The sequence below is a fragment of the Dendropsophus ebraccatus genome, chromosome 2, assembly GCF_027789765.1.
Source record: "Dendropsophus ebraccatus isolate aDenEbr1 chromosome 2, aDenEbr1.pat, whole genome shotgun sequence".
NCBI classification, from domain to species: Eukaryota; Metazoa; Chordata; class Amphibia; order Anura; family Hylidae; genus Dendropsophus; species Dendropsophus ebraccatus.
Window position 1 is genome coordinate 151403157 of NC_091455.1, and position 21591 is coordinate 151424747.

At 39.3% G+C, this 21591-nt stretch overlaps 1 protein-coding gene across 1 annotated transcript in view; it reads left to right on the forward strand.

The window, feature by feature from the left end:
* The window catches only part of PKD1L1 (polycystin 1 like 1, transient receptor potential channel interacting), a 107786-nt gene that overhangs the window by 13713 nt on the left and 72482 nt on the right, over window positions 1-21591 (forward strand). The window contains exons 8-20 of the mRNA XM_069959695.1: window positions 788-841; window positions 2201-2546; window positions 5457-5710; window positions 7375-7478; window positions 10340-10489; window positions 11456-11573; window positions 14252-14790; window positions 16317-16648; window positions 17254-17478; window positions 17569-17688; window positions 18107-18275; window positions 19833-20072; window positions 21396-21528. Of these exons, the coding sequence (XP_069815796.1) occupies window positions 788-841; window positions 2201-2546; window positions 5457-5710; window positions 7375-7478; window positions 10340-10489; window positions 11456-11573; window positions 14252-14790; window positions 16317-16648; window positions 17254-17478; window positions 17569-17688; window positions 18107-18275; window positions 19833-20072; window positions 21396-21528 (2784 nt within the window). The remainder of the gene's footprint in view (window positions 1-787; window positions 842-2200; window positions 2547-5456; window positions 5711-7374; window positions 7479-10339; window positions 10490-11455; window positions 11574-14251; window positions 14791-16316; window positions 16649-17253; window positions 17479-17568; window positions 17689-18106; window positions 18276-19832; window positions 20073-21395; window positions 21529-21591) is intronic.

Sequence of the window (21591 nt, forward strand, 5' to 3'; positions counted from 1 at the left end):
TATTAAAGGGTGTAAAATATAGACTGGTGTAAACTGCCCACAGCAACCAATCACAACTCAGTGTATATTTTACACCCTTTGATAAATCTCCCCCTTGTCTTTAGTGGGGTTAGTATGTCACTATCTTGCTATAATCAAAATTATTATACAGTTACTTAGCAATTGTATAATAATTAACCACTGGGACATCCATATCAGTGGGCCGTTGACAGCAGGGCAATGCAGATGAGTAGCATGATAAAGGTTACAGATCAGAATCAAGCTATCGATTACTATAGTTTAGGAGTCTTTTCAGAGAGGAGTCTCTATAAGAACTTTTAGTAAGTTTTGCCCTTAATGTTAGCATCCCTTACAACGATGAAATAATCCTTGTACTCGGAAATTGGAGTGCAGATAGAGAGGAGAAGCAACTTGTACTGTACACTGATGCATTGTACACTCACTCCTGTCCTCCTACCTCATGTCATCTTGTATTTCTTTAAAAAAAACAAAAACCTAGAAGCCTATGTAAAACTGTACATCATAGCAGTACAGTGGAGGTATCCATCGATTAGTCCCCCAAGCTATACCCCTGCTGGACGCCACAAGCCTTAGTGTTTATTATAGTCAGTTGCAATAGGAACTGCACTGTCAAGCTGATTTCTGCAGACGCTCAATTGATGTTAGTCTCTTACATGATAGCAGGTGTAGCTGATATATTCCCTGCCGTAAATTTATACAATATCTTATGAAAAAAAAGGTTACTAAGCATTTGTGAAACAATTGTAATGCTCTATGTGTCTTACAGAATCACACATGTACAAATGAAGGGAAATGTGAAGGCAATGCAGACATTTCATTGGTAAGCAGACAATCATTTTAAAGATTATTAAAACTTTCTTACTTTCAAAGATAATCGTATATGTTGTGTTTACATCTGAATTATCAGTTTTCAGATGTTTTTTTTTCCTTCTGGTCCATTTTTTAAGTCATTTATGACTCAAAGTGAGGCTGAAAAAATCATGTGTGAAAATAGCCTCATGTTTCATTTCTCTTTTGGTGTAGTTGTAGAAATTTTTTTTACATTTGCTGCCATGTTTCTTTTCAGATAACAGCTGATCACTGGGATGACCCACTGGGGGACATTTATTAAGACCCGCGTACAAATAGGCTGGTCTTAAATTAGGCCCCATCCCTTTTCCACCAGACACTTTCACTAAGAGGCGCATGCCTCTGAGTAAATCCGTCCGGCCCTGCGCATGGTGCAACAAATCTACACCTGCTTCCAGGCGCTGGAAAGTGGCCTCCTCCCTACCTTGCTGCACCCCTGCCCGCCCATTAAGAAAGCAGGGCATATGACAGGTGTACGCCAGGGAGTAGGGGTTAATCTGTGGCCTTCTCCTTGGCATATGCCAAGGGCACAACATTGATTAATGTCCCCCTTTGTGATCAACTTGTCAAGAAACCTTTTCAGCAAGTAAGCAGGAAACTTGTTTAAGTTTTGTAGTTCATTTACAACTAGAGATGAGCGAGAACCGGGTTCGGGTTCGAGTCCATCCGAACCCAAACGTTCGGCATTTGATTAGCGGGGGCTGCTGAACTTGGATAAAGCTCTAAGGGTGTCTGGAAAACATGGATACAGCCAATGACTATATCCATGTTTTCCATCTAGCCTTAGGGCTTTATCCAACTTCAGCAGCCACCGCTAATCAAATGCCGAAAGTTCGGGTTCGGATGGACTCAAGCATGCTCGAGGTTCCCTCATCTCTATTTACAACCGATTGACTATTACTCAGAATTACATGCAGATTTATTGACCCTATGCTAAAATATTATTAACTACATTCAGAAAATTGGAAATCTGCCATCCTTTTATTATAGCTTTTATGTCTTTTGTTGTGGAATTGAATTTTTGAAAATTCCACTTAATACACCACATATGCCTAGTGCCATCAATCGCCTGTAAATATTGTAAGAAGATTTTATCGGTAAACCTACAAATCAGCATAAATAAACCATGTGAAAAGTAAGTTATATAATGTTACATTTTCTGCCTGACAAATCACCATTGAGGCATGTGATGAAACCGCATTATAAATAATTCTCCATTTTCATTACTGTATGACACAAGCTTTGTGCGCACTTTGCTGAACCGATACCAGCATTATAAGGATGTTTGCTTTCAACCCGAATTTGTTTTATGTTTTTCTCTGTATTACAGACGACTGTTGGACAAATCACCATTAAATTACCAGATATTACTTCTGCTAATCTAAGGATTCCCATCCAACTAACTCTTAAATCTGGAAATACCATGTACATAGAAATGTTAATCAATGACAAGATCACTGTACAAAACCTAATGTGTTTCTCCGATAATGCTGTAAAGGCACATAACTTTACCGTGGCTGGAAATCCTGAAGCATCAGTAGTAGTTTTACTTGAACAGCCAGAAGAGACTTCCCAGTCATCTACAACTGATGTTGAGGACCTGAATGTTGCGTCCATAAATATATTACACCCACCTGTGCTTGGAGAAGAAGTTATATTAGTGGCTCAAATTAACGGTAAGATGAAAGGTAAACCATTTCATTACCACCTATATACTTAGCATTAGTTTTATTCAAATGGACATTACAGTTTAAGGCTAGGCTCACACTACGTATATGTCCGGCCGCATATTTTTCGGGGCCGGACATATACGTATGAAACTCCGGCCGGGACTTTACGCAAGTTGCGGCCGGATATGTACGGACCGCGAACTTATGCCCGTAGCGTACTTACGCTTCCCGAGCGCTCTTCGTAGCAATCTAACAGCGGTCTTTTACTTGGAAATCTTCGCCTATCCCCGGACACCACACAGAACCTTTTGGATCGGAACAAAAAGCTGGCAAAATGAAGAAATCACCACTACGTACGGGACCGCATGTTACGCTACGGGCGTAAGTTACGGCATTTCCGTCCGGAAACAATGGTCTGGTTCATTTTTTACGGCGCCGCATACGATCCGGGCGTAAGTTCGTACGTAGTGTGAACTGTGCGCCCGTAGATCGTATACTTTCCATTGTACGCAAACTACGTAAGTTTCCGGCCGCTTATTCGCGGAACGCGCTACGGACGGAAACTTATGTAGTGTGAACGTAGCCTAAGGGCAGATACATTAGATAGGTAGATAGATAGAAAGATAGATAGATAGATAGATAGATAGATAGTGATTTATTTCTCCCATATATGCAATGTTTCACTCTCACAATGAGAGCTTTTTCAAGGCACTGCTTAAACAAGCTCTTATTGTGAGAGTGAAACACTGCATATGTGGGAGAAATAAATCACTTGGTTTGATCACCATATTGGAGTTCCACCGGGATTTTAGTTTTTGTCTAGATATCTACACCATTGTCCACAGTGTACATTGCTAGCACCACCCTAAGGAATTTCTCAGTGTGAAATTGAACACGTGGGGAGCAGTGGACCCTGATATGGACCTTCTGACAATTTGGTGATATTTAGGTCATTTTCTGGTTATACCTGCCATTACTTGTTTTGCACATCTCTTGGTAGTTTTTCTACCTCATTATCATTGTTTCCAGTAGTAGGGCATAGCTATCACTTCAGATTTATTGGTTAGGTCCTTGCCATTTTTGCTTGTCTGAGTGTCCTGGGGTTTTTTCCTATATGTAGTGGGGCCTCCTTTTTTTTTTTTTTTTTTTTTTTTTTAGTAACGTAGTTTTTATTTTCCAAATCAACAGATTATCAACTTATTTCATCAACATTTCCATAACCGAACTCCAACCCCCATTCCCCCCTCCCCCCCCTTCCCCCTCCAAATATCATTGTTTTCCTGTTAGGTTAAACCTGCAGGGCGCCATTCTTTTACTTTTCTCCTCCTTTCATCTATGCGGGGCCTCCTATGTAGATGAAAGTGGGGCCTCCTTGATGTATTTTGTGTGTGGGTTTTTTTTTTAGATGTTTTTAACTGTTTATGTTCCAGTCAGGGGCGTAGCTAATGTCTCTTGGGCCCTGGTGCAAGAGGTCAACTTGGGACCCCCCTTACCACATACTGACTAATAACACCACATACTGACTAACACCACCGCTGCTACTGATTAACACTACTACATACTGACTAACACCACCGCTGCTACTGAATAAAATCCTCTGTACATAGACCAATATCACTTTATACAGTCATATAGAGGTGGACACACTGTACACAGGCCCTATACACCATATATATTACAGTGCAGTTATATCAAGTGACTCACAGGGCAGTCTTCATCTTCTCCATCTGCCCTGGGCCATTATGAGAACTTCTCCAAACCATGAATCCACAGAATCTGCCAGAGAAAGATATTAGGCTCCTCGCTCCTCACCATCCTCATCTCTCTACACACTACACATCTGTATTGGCCCCTTTGCACCCTCATTTAGTAGGTAGCCCTGACACTATGTGATCACCCTTATAGTACATATCTCCCTATTGTATACACCCCCCGTGTAGTCCACCTTATAGATGACCCCCCCAATGTTTCCCCCTTATAGATGGCCCCCTGTGTTGTCCCTATTATAGATGCCCCCCATATTATCCCCCATATAGATGGCCTCCCACGTTATCCCCCATATAGATGGCCCCCCATTTTATCCCCCTTACAGATGCCCACCATGTTGTCCCCTCCTCCTGCCCCTCCATCATCATACTACTACCCCTTTCATCCTCCTGCCCCTCCATCATCATACTACAACCACCTCCATCATAATACTACTACCCCTTCATCCTCCTGCCCTTTCATCATCATACCACTACACCCCTCATCATCCTCTTGTTCCTTCATCATCATAACACTACACCCCTCATCATCCTCTTGTTCCTTCATCATTCTCTTGTTACACCCCTCATCATCCTCCTGTTCCTTCATCATCATACCACTACACCCTTCATCATCCTATTGTTCCTTAATCATCATACCACTACACCCCTCATCATCCTCTTGTTCCTTCATCATATTATTACACCCCTCATCATCCTCTTGTTCCTTCATCATTATACCACTACACCCCTCATCATCCTCTTGTTCCTTCATCATCATATCACTACACCCCTCATCATCCTCTTGTTCCTTCATCATCATACCACTACACCCCTCATCATCCTCTTGTTCCGTCATCATCATATCCTTACACCCCTTATCCTCCTTTTGTTCCCTCATCATCATACCACTACACCCTCAGGCCTTTCTTTTCTTTTGGTTGGTACTACCCTGCATTTACCTTAAGTGCTGCACCTATATTTTCTACTAGATGGACAGATAATATTCTGCAAAAGGAGAAGATTATTATTGTTTTCTTTTAAATCCACAGACCAAGACAATGTAATTTATGCTTTATCATATATAACTCCAGAATAATAACTAAACTGTAAAACTGGATACTGATTTAGAGCTATAACACAGTTCTAATCTACTTTTCCTTTTTTCCAGGCCAAGTCTCCTGGGATAAGAATTACGTCTACACCTGGACTTTTGGAAACAATATGTCATATTTATCTGGAAGTCCCCTTCTAACTGTTCCATGTACAAGTTTAGGATTTCATTCAGTTAGGCTTACTGTAACCAATTCTGTAACTACTATCAACAGTTATATGGAGTATATTGTGGTAAAAAGTGAAATCCTTCCTAGCTTTAGCCACCCTTCAAATGCTCAGCTTGGGGAACCTATTCTGTTCATACTTAAGGTACGCTAACCTAACCTCTTTATTAGCTAATATTGTTAGGAACTTAGGACTATTGTATCTCACGGCTGAAACTATTGTATGTCGAGTCCATAACTCTTTGAAAAACCTGGTAATTGGTTTCAGTGTCCCCAAAATGGAAATAAGCACAAAATAGTACAGATAATACTAGTGGAACTTGAGTAAAGGGCTGTTTGAGGACTTATTTGGTCATTTTCACCTGTAAAATAGGCATTTAATGAATGCAAAATACACTGTATGAACTTGGCCTAAGAAAAACTACAAGTCCCAGCAGGTTTAGAAGGCCTGTCATGCTGGGACTTGTAGTTCAGAACAGGAGAAAAGGGGATTGCCTTTTCTATACAGAACATTTTTTAGACACAGTCAGACAGAGACACACACACACGCACATAGACTGACAGACAAACACTCCCTAATGATACATAGCCATGAAGGAGGGAGTCTTTTTCTTCTTAAGCAGCTTCCCTGTGCTTCTTCTTCTTTTACTCTGCCTCCTAGCTTAAAGTGTCATTGTTGTTATAACTTTCAAAATCTAAATCAACAGTAGATGTGATGTAAAGCAAGTTTGCAATATACATTCATTATTTTTTGTTGTTATTATGCTGTTGAACAAAGCTGAACTTACCAGAAATCCAGGTCCAGTCTCCTGAAGGAAGATTTTTTGACTTGTGCTGCTTGAAAAAATCAGACTAAACACAGGAATTCCGGCCAGTACAGAGATTCACGGCTGTGTCTGTCAGTCACATGTCTGCCTTCTCTTTGATCGCTCAAATGACCTGGGAAGCACGGGACTTTCTGTTTTCTGACTCTCTGAGAAAAAAAAGATTCAGAAAACAGGAAAAAATTAAAAATAATGAATATTAATTGCAAACTTGCTTTATATTACACCTACTGGTGATTTAGAAAGTTATAACAACAGGTATACTTTAAGGACCTGGGAGATCATAGTCCGTACCTTCTGGAATTTAGCAACCTTTGAAGGTCCTCAATGGGGTACTCCGGGCAGAAGGCCTTTTTTTTTTTTTTTTTTACTATGGTCGGGGAAGGGGTGGATGAAAGCATCAACGTCCATTTACCTCCCGGTTCCAGCAATGGGGCCTGCATCATGTGGCTCTGATTTCCCCCAGTCCCCAGTCGCTTCCTGGTCTGAGACAGAGCTTTAGATCCTATCTTTAAAGCCTGCTCAGCTATTCAGTAGCTGTAGTGGAGTCCTGCCACAGCTGCTGAATGGCTGAATAGGCTTGAAACGTCACTTCTCAAGCCCCCTCTCAGACCAGGAAGTTGTCGGCAACGGAGGTCTGGAGGTCCAGCACGGGAACTGGGGTGGAAGTGGATGCTGTTTTCTTTTATTCACCCCTTCCCTGGCCATAGTGAAAAAAGGTCTCCCGCCTGGAGTACCTCTTTAAACTCCAGGAAGTATAGAGCCTACATTGATAATGCAGGGCTGCTATTATGCTTGGAGTCCAATCTTTCTGTGAGCTCTGATCTGTCATGTTTATTAATGCTTTATTTTGTTACTGGTATAGAGTTATTTTCATGCAAGCTTTATATATTTTATGTTACCACAACTTTAGTTTTGTTAGTATAATCCACACTAGTGTATTCAGAATATGTTAATTACATGGTCTGTTTTTTTTATCCCTAAGTTTCCATTTAGCTGGCTTCCTTTACTGAAAGATGAAAGGATAACATTTCATCTTGGTGATAATACAACAACTTGCTTGACCGGATCTTATTTTGGAAAGGATGGGTATGTATACATTCTAAAACAAAATATGGTTTGTGTCAGTTATCACGTGAAATGTTGATTTGACATGCAAGACAAGGAAGCATATTATTTAAAAAGGTTTTAAAGGAAAAATAACCTTCTGACTTCTGTACCCCCTGCTGATCTCTGTATTGGGTCCCGGCTTCTTTGTTATGAATAGAGCCGTTGGTATCTAAGATATGGGGGAGCTCACCATAATGTTACATAACAAAGGGGTGCAGCTAAGTGTCCAAAAAGACAGCCTTATGAACAATTGAAGAAAGAAAGCTGGACACTGTAATACAGCGCACACCACTGAATCCAAAGATATACAAAGTTTATTGGGACAAACACAAAAAACACCACAAAAAGCAACAATAAAATCAATTAAAAAATCACAAAGGTATATGAAAGACTAGGCAGGAGGACAATATACTCTCCTACTTTACCAAGGAAACAAACATATTAGTAATGCTCCACATGATTAAATATAAAATTCATAGAGTGCATAAGAATGGCCGGCAACATGAAAGGAAAACAAATCTATAAATACAACGCAATATACCATATAAAGGATCCAAAGTGCTATAGTGCAAGTGAATAAATAAGTCATATAATTATTGTAAACACCAATATGAACCACTAATATAACAAACGATGCCCAACCATATATGCCATATGAAATAAATTACATAGGAGCAGAAACCCTGGTACAGACCCAACGCGTGTCGTCACACACACTGTGTGTGACGACACGCGTTGGGTCTGTACCAGGGTTTCTGCTCCTATGTAATTTATTTCATATGGCATATATGGTTGGGCATCGTTTGTTATATTAGTGGTTCATATTGGTGTTTACAATAATTATATGACTTATTTATTCACTTGCACTATAGCACTTTGGATCCTTTATATGGTATATTGCGTTGTATTTATAGATTTGTTTTCCTTTCATGTTGCCGGCCATTCTTATGCACTCTATGAATTTTATATTTAATCATGTGGAGCATTACTAATATGTTTGTTTCCTTGGTAAAGTAGGAGAGTATATTGTCCTCCTGCCTAGTCTTTCATATACCTTTGTGGTTTTTTAATTGATTTTATTGTTGCTTTTTGTGGTGTTTTTTGTGTTTGTCCCAATAAACTTTGTATATCTTTGGATTCAGTGGTGTGCGCTGTATTACAGTGTCCAGCTTTCTTTCTTCAATTGTTCATAGAGCCGTTGGTATGGCACATGACCCACGGCTCTATTCATTCCTATGGATCTGCTGGAAAGAGCGGAATAAGCACTCTTCCGGCCTACTCGGCTCTTTCCAGCGGCTCCATAGAAATAAGTAGAGTCACCAAAAAGAGCCAAGAAAGCACTCTTCCGGTTTACTCAGCTCTTTCTGGTGGCTTTATAGGAATAAAAAGAGCCATGGATCATGTACCTTACCTGTGGCTCTATTCATAACAAAGAAGCCGGGGCCCGATACAGAGATTGGCTGTGGGTATGGTGGTCGGACCCCTCGCAATCTCTTATTTGTCCCCTATCCTGTGGACAAGTTAGTATCCTAGGACAACCTCTTTAAACACAACCTAATGTGAAGTAATTATAGTCAATGCATATCCGGGGTGTGTTATAGCTTTGTTTATGCATAGTTTTCCTCTAAATACATTGTTAAAACAGTAGCCATAAAAATATATTATGTAAAATTAAACAATCAATCTATAAAATGGTCACATTTCCATTTTTTATTGAGCTACAAATCCTCTGATTTGTCCATTCTTCAGCACAGAGAGACACCGAGAGAGGAGGTGCATAAGCCTCCCATAGACTGTCATTATGACAGGGAGGCTGGTGGGATTCCGCAACGGAGAATTACGCCAGTTTTGCTCCGTGTGAACAGAGCCTAATGCTTACCTCTCCATGCTCCCCCAGTGCCACAATGTGTTCTTTTTGGTGTACCCCAATGACTGCAGCTCTGCTACTTCCAAGATGAATTTGTCTCAAGAGTGACTGCCTGCTCAGCCAATTACTGACTGAGAGGGGCAAGTGCCTTGGACAGTGATTAATTGAGTGGGCTGTCACTCCTGAGACAAGTTCATCTAGAAAGTAGCGTAGCTGCAATCAGTAGGGTACATCAGAGAGGACACATTGTTACACCGGTGGAGTGCAGAGAGGTAAGCATAACATATTTATTATGTTAACCAACAGTGCAGCAATATATAAAAACTTTTTATACGCTGGCTATGGACACATATCATTGGAAATTTATTTTTACATATGTTAGTGGTTATCATGGTGAAAAAATATTGCACTCCTTCATTCCCTCATTTATTTTCAAACCTCCTGATATTTCCTCTACTCTTATACACATCCTATGTGAAACTGAAACTCTGTACTCTGTTGGACTTTTGTGATTTTCCACAGGACATTCATCCAAATAAAAGACGTAGGGGACAAATAATAAAATAATTCAGCACAAAGGTTTAAAAACAGACAGAATGTTATCATTTAAAGTGATACTGTCACACCGTAGCACATAATCTGCAGTTACAGATTACAGATGATGTGGAACAAACTTCAGAACTCCCATCATCATTATTCATTATGATGCCTGGAGCTCCAAAGGAATTGGAATCTTTGTGTAGTACTGTACTGTACTAACAGGAATTCTCAAGTCTGCTATGTAGCACATCGTCCGTAACGACCCCTTACAGATTTTGCTAATAATAGCCCACAGGGGAAAAAAAGAGTACACTATTTACAAAATGTTTTAATTTTCAAAACGAGAATATAATGTTATTTCATATAATGTCATTATATGTTCTTTAAGTTAATATTGTTACAATATCTGATTTAATATTTATTTCCTCATTAGAGTGAACATCACACATAGTTATAAAAGGGCAGGTCTCTACAGCCCTACTTTAATCATAGAGAAAACTGCAATGAACTTGTCTTCACTTCTACTAATCCACCAACCCTTACAACATTTAATTCTTTATGGACCTGCTGTACATTCTTTAAGGTATGTATGATCAGAAAATTGATGACAAAAATTTACAGTTAAAAAAGTTTAATAAGATATTGTATTCACATAGATCATAACCATATGCGTAACCAAATACTGTTTTTTTAGAAATATGTTCTAGGCCCCAAGTAAAGGTCCCGTTAATTTATTATCTGTGCCAAAGGGTTTTCTTGTTCTGCCAAACTTTGCTTATGTGAATACAAGGATGGGATACCATTATGCCTCACCTCTGTACAACTGTAAAGTCTACAATGTGATACTATAGTTTAGGTAGCCAAAAAATGAAATCAATCAAATGAAAAGTTCACATGTTACCCTTTAAAAAGAGCCCTAAATTGTGTTGATAGCTTGTGTGCTTCCTGAGATATCTCCAGTTGTTTTGTCTGAAAGACGTCAGTGGCGGCTGCAGGGGGGGCTTGTGTTGTGGGATGATATGGGTATAAGTGAGGCCGGTGGCAGCGGCAGCTGTGGGGGGCAGGGTTTTTTTGCGGGCTGATGCGAGCTCCATTGGTCAGGACTTATTAAAGGGGTTATCCAGTGCTACAAAAACATGGCCACAGGTGCGGTTTGCAATTAAGCTCCATTCACTTCAATGTAACTGAGCAGCAAAACCCCGCGCAAGCTGGAGACAAGAGTGGGTCTGTCTCTGGAAGAAAGTGGCCATGTTTTTTATAGCACTGAATAACCCCTTGAATGAATCCTGGGTGGCATTATTCTAGTGACAGGTCTGCAGGACAACTGTTTATCTGTCACATGTGAAATCAACCAAGTACAAGTGATGAGAGCCTCACATACCCGGTCTCATGCCAGTACCGATCAGCCCCGAACACTCAGCACATTGTCCTAAATTGACAAGATACTTTATAGTTACGCTTTTAATACAGTAAATGACTAAATCCTTTGAGATGTTTTAACTCAATGCAAGCTTTGTAATTTTAGCTGTTTGTTTTTCTTCTTTTTTAGTCCTGATGCTCCATCACTTTTGACCTTTGTTGCTAGAACTAACAGTAGTTCCAATGCTATTTATCGGTGGTTCTTCTCAGATGGTAAAACCAATGGAACAGTAATTGGTAAACCCAAGGTAATTTTTTATGGCTTTTTTTTTTCTAAATAAGTTTATGTGTTATCTGTTTTTATTTAAATACATTGACAAATAAAGAATTGCACAATGAGTCCAGGTATGGTGTCAGCAATCAGTATGACACAGAGAAATGTGAGACAGACCTAATGATGCAAACCTACACACAGAGGAACTTTATATGACACTATCAGGCTATATTCACACAGTCAAATTAATGACTGGCAAATAATGGGTGTTATTTGTCGTTAAATGATGGTCATTAAAACCAGCTGTGAAGAGGTTTTAACGTGTGCAGGGCTGCTTCAATGTGATTAACCTTGCACAATAATGTCCTAGGAGCCGAGCATAATCACAGGCAGCAGCAATTACCGACTGCCTGTCAATAACCTCTTAAATACTGTGATCTACAGTGATCATAGGAGTTAAAGTGACACTGTCACCCTCTTTTTGCATTCTGACTTCTCTACACAGGTGTAAAAGGTAAATTTAGCCGTTTTCATACCTTATTTTATATACATACATCATGGTGCTTGTTCAAGTAAGAAGTGATTTTTTATCAACTGCAGATTGTGCTAAGTGGGCGGGGCTTCACTGCAATAGCGCCACTTAGCCCTGCCCACAGCGCCACTGTTGGCCCCACGATTGAGTGACATCATCGGCACATAGGCCCCGTCCCCTCGTCGCCCATTTGTATGGGCCAACCTAGAGGGGGTGGGGCCTAGACCTTTAGGCCAGCCTGTTCCAATGGTTGGTGAGGGAGCGGGGCCTATGTGCATATAACATCATGGAGGGACGGGGCCAACGGTGGTGCTGTGGGTGAGGCTAAGTGGCGCTGCTACAGTGAAGCCCCGCCTACTTAGCACAATCTGCAGTTGATAAAAGATCACTATTTGAACAAGCACCATGATATATAGTATAAAATAAGGTATGAAAACTGCTAAATTTACCCCTTGCACCTGTGTAGAGAAGTCAGAATGCAAAAAGGGGGTGACAGTGTCACTTTAAGGAAGTTAGTGGGGGGACTGATCAGGACCCTATCACTTTTCCTGAGAGGCAGGGGTATAATACTTGCCTTTGTACTTTAGGATCATAGAGTCTGCCTCAGGCAAACACTGTGGGAAGATTGCTGATAATACTGGTCAGTGCTATGCAATGGCATAGCATTGACTAGAATATGAAATCTAATGACTGCATGTTATAGTCCTCTAGGGCAGTGATTTTCAACCTTTTTTGAGCCGCGGCACACTTTTTATACTTAAAAAATCCCGGGGCACACCACCAACCAAAATGGCACAAAATGACACTAAAACAGTACATATTATACATATAGTTAATAATATAGATTCTAAATGTATTTATACTCACTCAGTGTGAAACCTGGGCCTGTTTTCTTCTCCCCCCTGTGCTTCTCTCCTGTGCTTCTCTCCGCCACTTCTCCCCCCTACTTCTCTCCTGTGCTTCTCTCCACCATACTTCTCCCTCCTGCTTCTCTCCTGTGCTTCTCTCCACCATACTTCTCCCCCCTGCTTCTTTCCTGTGCTTCTCTCCCCCATGCTTCTCTCCCCCGTGCTTCTCTCCCCCGTGCTTCTCTCCACCATACTTCTCTCCACCATACTTCTCTCCACCATACTTCTCTCCCCACTGCTTCTCTCCACCAAACTTCTCTCCCCCCTGCTTCTCTCCACCAAACTTCTCTCCCCCCTGCTTCTCTCCGCTGTTTCTCTCCCCCATCCCCATGTTTCTCTCCCCCCTGCTTCTCCCCCATCCCCAGGTTTCTCTCCCCCATTGTTTTCTCCTGTTTCACAGGGGCACCATAGTTTGGGGAACTTTCCCCGCGGCACACTGGTTGAAAATCACTGCTCTAGGGGGACTTAAAAACTGTAAAAAAAATATGGCAAAATCCCTCCTTTAGTAAAAGTTTAAATCACCTCCTTTCCCATTTTACAAATAAAAATATGTAAAAAAAAATAAACATAGTTGATATTGTACCATGCAGTATTGTCCAATCTATTAAAATATAACAAATATAGTTTCCCCGCAGTGAACGGTGTAATTGAAAAAGGGGGAAAAAACTGGATTGCTTATTTTTTAAAATTATATATCAGAAAAAAATAAATAAAAATCGATCAAAACCTCCCATGTGCACCACTATGTGTTACCAGCAAAAACGATAGATCATGGTGCAAAAAATGAGACTCCAACCAGCCCTGTGTGTAGAAAAATGAAAGTGTTATGGCTCTTAGAAGGCGAGGAGAAACATTGCTTCATTGTGACCTGGACATCCGTGCATCAATGAGCTTTAGTCATGAAGGGGTTAAAAATCATCAAAAGAAAATTTGAAGGTGGCCAAACAGATGCAAGATTTTGCAGAAAAACCTTAGGGTATTTTGATATATTTAACATACACACAAACAAGTAATAAATAATAATAGCCCTGACAAAATACTGTAGTTTATTTTTTGCTAAATGCTGCCAATAGATGCAAAAGAGGTTGTATTACACCATGATATAGCTGTAGGCCACTTTTTCCAAGTGATTGATTCAGACATGTTTGGACATTTTGCAGATGAAGGAAGAAATCGGCATGACTTGAACTGTGTTTTCTGAATAAATCATTTTGAAATAGTATATCACTGTGCAGTACTTCTAACTATTCTTTGTTATGTTCTTTATTTCAGTTGCATCTAGATATTGAGGCTCCCTGTTATGTGACTGTGAAAATTCATGTTGAAGGCTATGCAGGAAACCTCTCGGCAAGCATGAGAACACTCGTCCAGTTCCCCATATTTGATGTCACTGTGGCTATGCAGGAAACATTTGTAGGCCATTTTACCAGATGCATTGTTACTGTGGAGCCCTACCAGCAGTATACAGTGCTGCTGAACTTTGGAGATGGCGGCAGCATCCAGGTCCAATCTCAAGAATTCACTAAGGGCTGTTTGCATAAACAATACTTCTGCTCTGTTTTTGAATTCCTCCATAGATACAGGCATGTGGCTCGCTACAATGTGGCAATGGAAGTTTCCAATTTAGTCAGCACAGTGAGGAAGATGGCAGAAGTGATGATAGAAGAAGCTATTGACATTATACTGTATACACCACCTGTAATAAAAGTGGGTGATCTCATCAACGCTACTTTATCTCTGAAATCTGGCTTGGGAGGTTCATATGTATGGACTCTCTATACTCCACTGAGTAACTATTCTCTCCACAGCAGGTAAGGTCATCAATACACTTGAAAGTGATCATTCTTTAATTTTGTTTACATTTTTGACAATCTCAAATTTCTTTCGTTTGGCTGATAAAGGAAACATTCATTTCTATTAATGGAAAGAATATAGATTTTTTTTTTCTTTTTACTACTCTAAGGCTATGTTCACACAACGTTAAAAAAAAAAGAGAAAAGGCGCCCGCTTTTTCTATTTAAAAAGACGTCCGTTATTGCCACAATTTAACTGACTACAATGTAATGCATTGATGGAAAGATGGACATCCAATGCACACAATGTATAAAATGATGGACATTATCTGTGCGGATGTTAAAACAATGTTCATGTCAATTATTTTTGGAAGTCTTTTGCAAACAGAGGACGTTATTTTTTAGTTGTTCAGACAGTTTTTTTTTTATTGTCCTTTCTTCGTTTTCACTATTAAATTCAATGGACTTTTCAATGAAAGACACACCTAAAGGCCAATTAGTCCACCTAAGGGTCCATTTACACAGAAAGATTATCTTACAGATTATCTGCCAAAGATTTGCCAAAGCCAAAGCCAGAAACAGACCATAAACAGAGATCAAGTCATAAAGGAAAGCCTGAGATTTCTCCTCTTTTCAAATGCATTCCTGGTTTTGGCTTCAAATCTTTGGCAGATAATCTGTCACATAATCTCTCTGTATAAAATGGACCCTAAACTAGAATAATATACCAGCAGCTGTTATTACACTGAGGCTGGGTTCACACTGCGTTTTTGCAATCCGTTTTTTTCATCAGTTGTTTTGCAAAAAACTGATGCATTATTGTGCATCCGTTTTGATCCGTTTTTCCATAGACTTCCATTGTAAAAAAAATCGGATTCGGTTTTTTTTACGGACACAAAAATGTAGCTGACACTACTTTTGTGTCCGTTAAAAAAAACGGATCCGTTTTGATCCCCTTTTTTTTTTTTACAATGGAAGTCAATGGAAAAACGGATCAAAACGGATGCACACTAATGCATCCGTTTTTTCCATCCGTTTTTTGAAAAAAAAACTCTCCGGATTGCAAAAACTCAGTGTGAACCTAGCCTGACAGGGAACCAATCCTCAAAATGACGGACGTCATTTTAAAAATTATAAATGGACAAGAAAAAACGTTGTGTGAACATAGCTTATAACTTAGTACTGCTTAGTTGTTTTATAAAGGTTTTTTTTTTTCCTAAAGGAAAAAATAAAGTTGTCATCCACATAGAGTAAAATAGCAGCACTGACTAGTGCACCGCTGAGCGCTTTTTAATACAATAAAAGTAAAATTCCATTTCATTCTATGTGGATAACCAATATTCCTGGTGACAGTGCACCACCTAAGTAGACTGGACATTATGTATGATTATGGTCTTTGATGTTACGTTTCTCTGCTGGAACACGTGGCGCCAATCATACATGTTTCTGCAAGTTTCACCAAAAAATAAAGTACTGTTCCTCAATCACGGTTTCTATACTGGCTGTTAGGTTTTCTCATTTGCGCTTCCATTTTTGTTTTTCAGCTCTCTAAGTGTAACTGCAAATGTCCCTGGGATGTATTATATTACTGCATCAGAAATGGGTAGCCCACAGAGCCAGTCACCTGCCAAAGGGATCAAAGTCGTAGATGTCATAAACAATGTTACGGTTTTTATTGCAACTGGAATCGATCACGCTGTTCTTGTAGAACAGGCAGATGGGTCTTACTCAACAACATTTATACAGTTTACAGCACTTACTGATGCTGAGGCTAACTTCATCTTTGATTTTGGTGATGGATCCCCCAGTATATATGTAAATGGAAGTGTGCAGACCACTGGATTTGGTGCATTGGCGTTTCACAGATATAGTGAAGGTAATAAAGTTGTTAAGCATACCGTGCATGTATCTGATACCAAATTAATGTTATCGTGGATGTAGATTGTGATGATGTATTAAAGGGGTTGTCCAGAAATTTTTTTTATATAGATTTGTAATTTACTTCTATTTGAAAATCTGAAGTCTTTCCATACTTATGAGCTACTATATGTCATGCAGGATGTTGTTTTATTTACATTCAGAAAACAGTGCTCTCTGCTGACATCTCTGGCCGAGACAGGAACTCTGTCTTGGTTTTCTATAAATCCCCATAGAATACCTCTCCTGCTCTGAACAGTTCCTGTCTCAGCCAGAGATGTCAGCAGAGAGCACTGTGTCTGAATGTAAATAAAACAACACTTCATGCAGGACATACAGTAGCTTATAAGTATTGGAAGACTTGAGATTTTTAAATAGAAACAAATTACAAATCTATATAACTTTCTGGCACCAGCTGATTTGAAAGAAATTTTTTTTTTAACTGGCGACCCCTTTAAGCGCGGGGGGACAGCCTAATAGGTATAATTATTAAACAATGTTGAAAATTCTAATTTCTATACAATATTAAAACATGTTTTTATAATATTTTTATTTTATTTTTAGCTGCCAATTATATGATTAAAGTTAAAGCATTTAATGAGCTTTTTACTGACACAGCCGAGATTGGGCCTTACTCTGTTCAGGCAGCACCAACAGGTCTGTCCATAGTGATGAATGCCAATAGAGTGTATCAAAATGACCTCATATTATTGACCGCTACACTTACTAGGGGCACAAATGTGTCTTACTTGTGGAATATTAATGATTCAACAACATACAATATCAAAGGTAAGTTTCCAGATATTATTTATCCATCATATATAAATCAATTATTTTGACTGACAGCGTTAAAGACTATATATTCTACTTTTCCTGCAGAATCAGAGATAAATGTCACATTTCCCAGTGCAGCAATTTACAACCTTACAGTCACTGCTTGGAATAAAGTGGGAATGCTAAAAGCCTGGAAGGTTGTTCATGTTTTGCCAAGAAAGAAATGTAGGTATCATATATTTTTTTTATTTTTTAGAAAACCCTAATTAAAAGGAAATCTCCACTAAAAAAATGTCTAAAGTTTTAGCCACCAGAGGTCTCACTACTGAATTTGCAGTTTACTGCATGTTGTTAGGCTGAGTATTCTAGTAAGGCTTCATCCATACATCAGTTTTTTCTGTCTGTAAATCAGGATCCTGACGGATTATCTGGCTTGGCATGTATCCCTAGTCAATGTTCTAAGACTCCTAGATGGAGTGAAACACTGACTTAAAGGAGCACCTTCTTCCCAAGGAGGAACTATTTTGCATATCTTTTCTTCCCTAGTACTTCTAGTGACATTTTACCACAGATCTTTACATATTTTCAGAAAGACAATGATAGGATTTTAAAACATAATCTTTTAAAACTCTGCTTTTTTCAGCCTTATATATCTATACCAATGGGACAGTTTTCTCAACAGAAGCATCCATTACATTTATAGCAGTGACTGATGAGCCCGGACCTTTGGATTTTATCTGGCAGTTTGTAGACAGATCACCTGAAAGAACAGTCCGAAGAAGTCTATCTAAAAGATTCACTGTACCAAACAGGCATGCAATACTTTTTTTTTTTACTGTGTATAGTGCATAAGTTTTATATTCATGGTATTTAAATGGAAACTACCATTACAAATGTGCATAGATCAGTGCTGCCATTTTCCAGTTACCTATTAAGTAAGCATGTGTTGTCTAATCTGGTGTGTTTGTACAAAAAAGATATTGCTTCCACAGCGATGGGGTCACAGAGGTGGATCTGTGATACTGTTTTCCCCTTCCCGCTCTCCATCATAATGCCATCTCCGTTGATAAAGATTGACAGCTGACTCATCTTTGGCTACATTTAAATCCTGCACATTCGATGATGAGGCAGCTGTCAGTCATTCTCAAAAGAGGCATTATAATGACGGAGCTGTGGTCTTAGAGCGAGGAGGGCGCAAACAGTCTCACAGACCTAAAGGCCCTATTTCACGGAACGATTATCGGCTGTATTCGGCCGATATCAGCCATTATGGACGATTATTGTCCCGTAGAATACAAGACAACGATCAGCCGACATCGTTCATGTCGGCTGATCGTTGCGTCGTTTGTCTTTCAAACATGTTGAAAAACAAATAGTTGTGATAGCAGCGATCTGCTGCCGTCGCTCTGTGGAATAGGACCTGCGGCAGCAGACCGCCACTATCCTCTATGGGCTGCCTAGACGATCTAGCGATCAACCGGGCAGCCCCCCTGCAGCTCCCCGAGGTCCCTCCCGCACTCACCCGCTTGCTGCCACTGCGTGTAATTTCGTGTTATCACTTGTCGGCCCGTCGGATAAGGCCTTAACTCTGTGATACTGTCTTTTTTTTACAAACACGACAGATAAACCACCAAGATAATGGAACCTATGCAATGCTTACTTAATAGGATGTAAGAATAATTGGATGATGTTGGTTTTGTTTTGGCTTTTTTAGGAGAAATACGATTGCTGCGCTATTTGATACTGATGAACAAAAAGACTCAGATATATAGTTTTGTGATGAGATAAAAGTGCCAATATTAGCCTTATTGATAGATTTTTTTCCTGTGTTGTTTTTAAAAATACTGTATGGAAGAGAAAAAAAAAGAAAAGAAGGGCTACTGTCACAATGAAAAAAGAAAAGACATGACAGATGTGTCCTTCCAAAAAAAATATAAGAGTCTCATGGTTTTCAATATATCTGCTTGCTGTCATTAAACAAGAATTTACATTGAATCTACACTGGAATATTGTTTCACCTTTTATTATATAAATAACTACATTTCTGTTATTTTCCTGCCAATTTCCATCTCATTTGTTATTTGGACCTGCTGGAGTCCTGTATACTTAGTAATATGGCACCTTCTTTGGAATTTACTGTGTATGCACACATTTACAGGACCACTGATATTGATCTCACTGGGTTTGATTCTGGACTGACCTATAGAATAAGTGGTATTGCCTTACATAACAATCATTGTTCTTCCCCCTGGTGCTAAACTATACAGTAAAAATGACGCAGAGACTTTTATCCAATCTTCACTTGTACAAGGCTGAATATTTTTTTAAATTTGAAAATATGTAAGTAATATACCTTTTTCTTTACCCAGATATGACGTTGTAGTTAAAGCTTCAAATCAATTCACCTCCTTTACATCTGATGTCCACACTATATTTGTGCAGAGAAAAGTGATCCCAAATCGTCTTGTTGCCAGTTCCTCTGTACTGATAAACTCTAGTGTGAGTTTTAACTGTAGAATAAATTCTGGAACAAATGCTAGTTATTTATGGAATTTTGGAGATGGTACAGAAAGGCTTGGAAATAACAATGATACACATGTATACACAAGGTAAGCTCAGCTATTACATCTATAAATTATTCCTCAATTTCTGCCTTTAAAAAATAAAGTGTGAAAGTGTTTGTTTCTCCTCATACAAAAATTTTAAGTTGCTCAAAAATGCTAAGATTGTGTGGTAATCATCCTAATTACATAATTCTACAGCTAGTAAGGTTGAAAAAAGACTTGTTTATCAAGCTAAGAGGGGGGTGTATACCATTGGTAATAGAGATAAGCAAAGCTGAATTTGCAGAGAAATAGGAATGAAAGCCCGCTCAGCCAATTACTGGCAGGGGCTATCCCTTCTCAGTCAATTAGTCAGCCAGTCAGTGATTGGCTGTCACTCACCACTCTGCCAATCACCACTCTGCCAATCACTGACTGACTGACTGACAAGGGACAGTGCACCGGCCAGTGATTGGCTGAGCGAGCTGTCACTCTTGTTTCTCGAAAGTGACAGCCTGCTCAGCCAATTACTGGCTGTGGTGATGTCCCTCAGTAAGATATCGCCTGAACAGGCTGGAGGCAGCAGACACAAAAGAGGACACCAGAGGAGCATGAACAGGGGTAAGAATAGATTTAAGGTTTGCTAAGTTCTCGAATTTTGCCATAAAAATTTCCGAACCGAATTTTTAAAAGATTCACTCATCTCTTATTGGTAATTTTATGGACTGTACATCCAGATTCAATAAATTCTGTTATACCCCTACATATTCACATTAGTTAAAATGTAACTGTTTTTTCAATGTAACTTTTCAGAAATTCATGAATACCAATATTTATATCGATTTTAAGAAACTCTGTAATAGGTTTTATTAAGCAAAAGAGTTTCCCTCTGTAGTCCATGGAGTCCATCTATGGAGCAGGGAGGGGTCAAGGGGGTGAGTGAGCAGGAGAGGAGAAAAGGCAGCACTGTAATACACTATATTCTGCAATCTTATCTCACCAAGTTTCCACATAAGCACTGACCTTTCTGACCTGTGAATCCAGGCAGCCTCTAAGCTACACAGCCGCTTGTCTCCTCTTTCTGTTCACTCATTACTCTCGGCCCCTCCATAGATATAATGGACTCAGCAAACCCATCTTTACTTTGCTCCTTTGTAATAAAGACGGCTTTGCCTGATAATGCACAGATGAAAAGTGAGGGAAGACTGCAAAACAGCTTTTTGTGTGCAGAAAGAGGCTTTTTTTGCCCAATAAAACCTTTTACAGAGTTTCTTAAAATAGCTTGTACTATCGATTTCCGCAAAAATATTTTAAATGACAGTTACACTTTAAATATATGGTTGTACATTTTTATTAAATTTGTGAAAACTAATTTGTGTTTTATTTTAGAGAAGGAGAGTACACAGTGAATGTTTCAATCTTTAACAATGTTAGCTCTGCATCGTTGACCAAGCAAATATTTGTTGTAAAGGAGCATTGTCAACCTCCACCAGTAAAAAATATGGGACCGCTGAAAATACAGGTATAAGTCATAGGCTTTTCTCATGATTTAATGTTTTCTTCAGTTTTTAAAGGGATGTTCCAC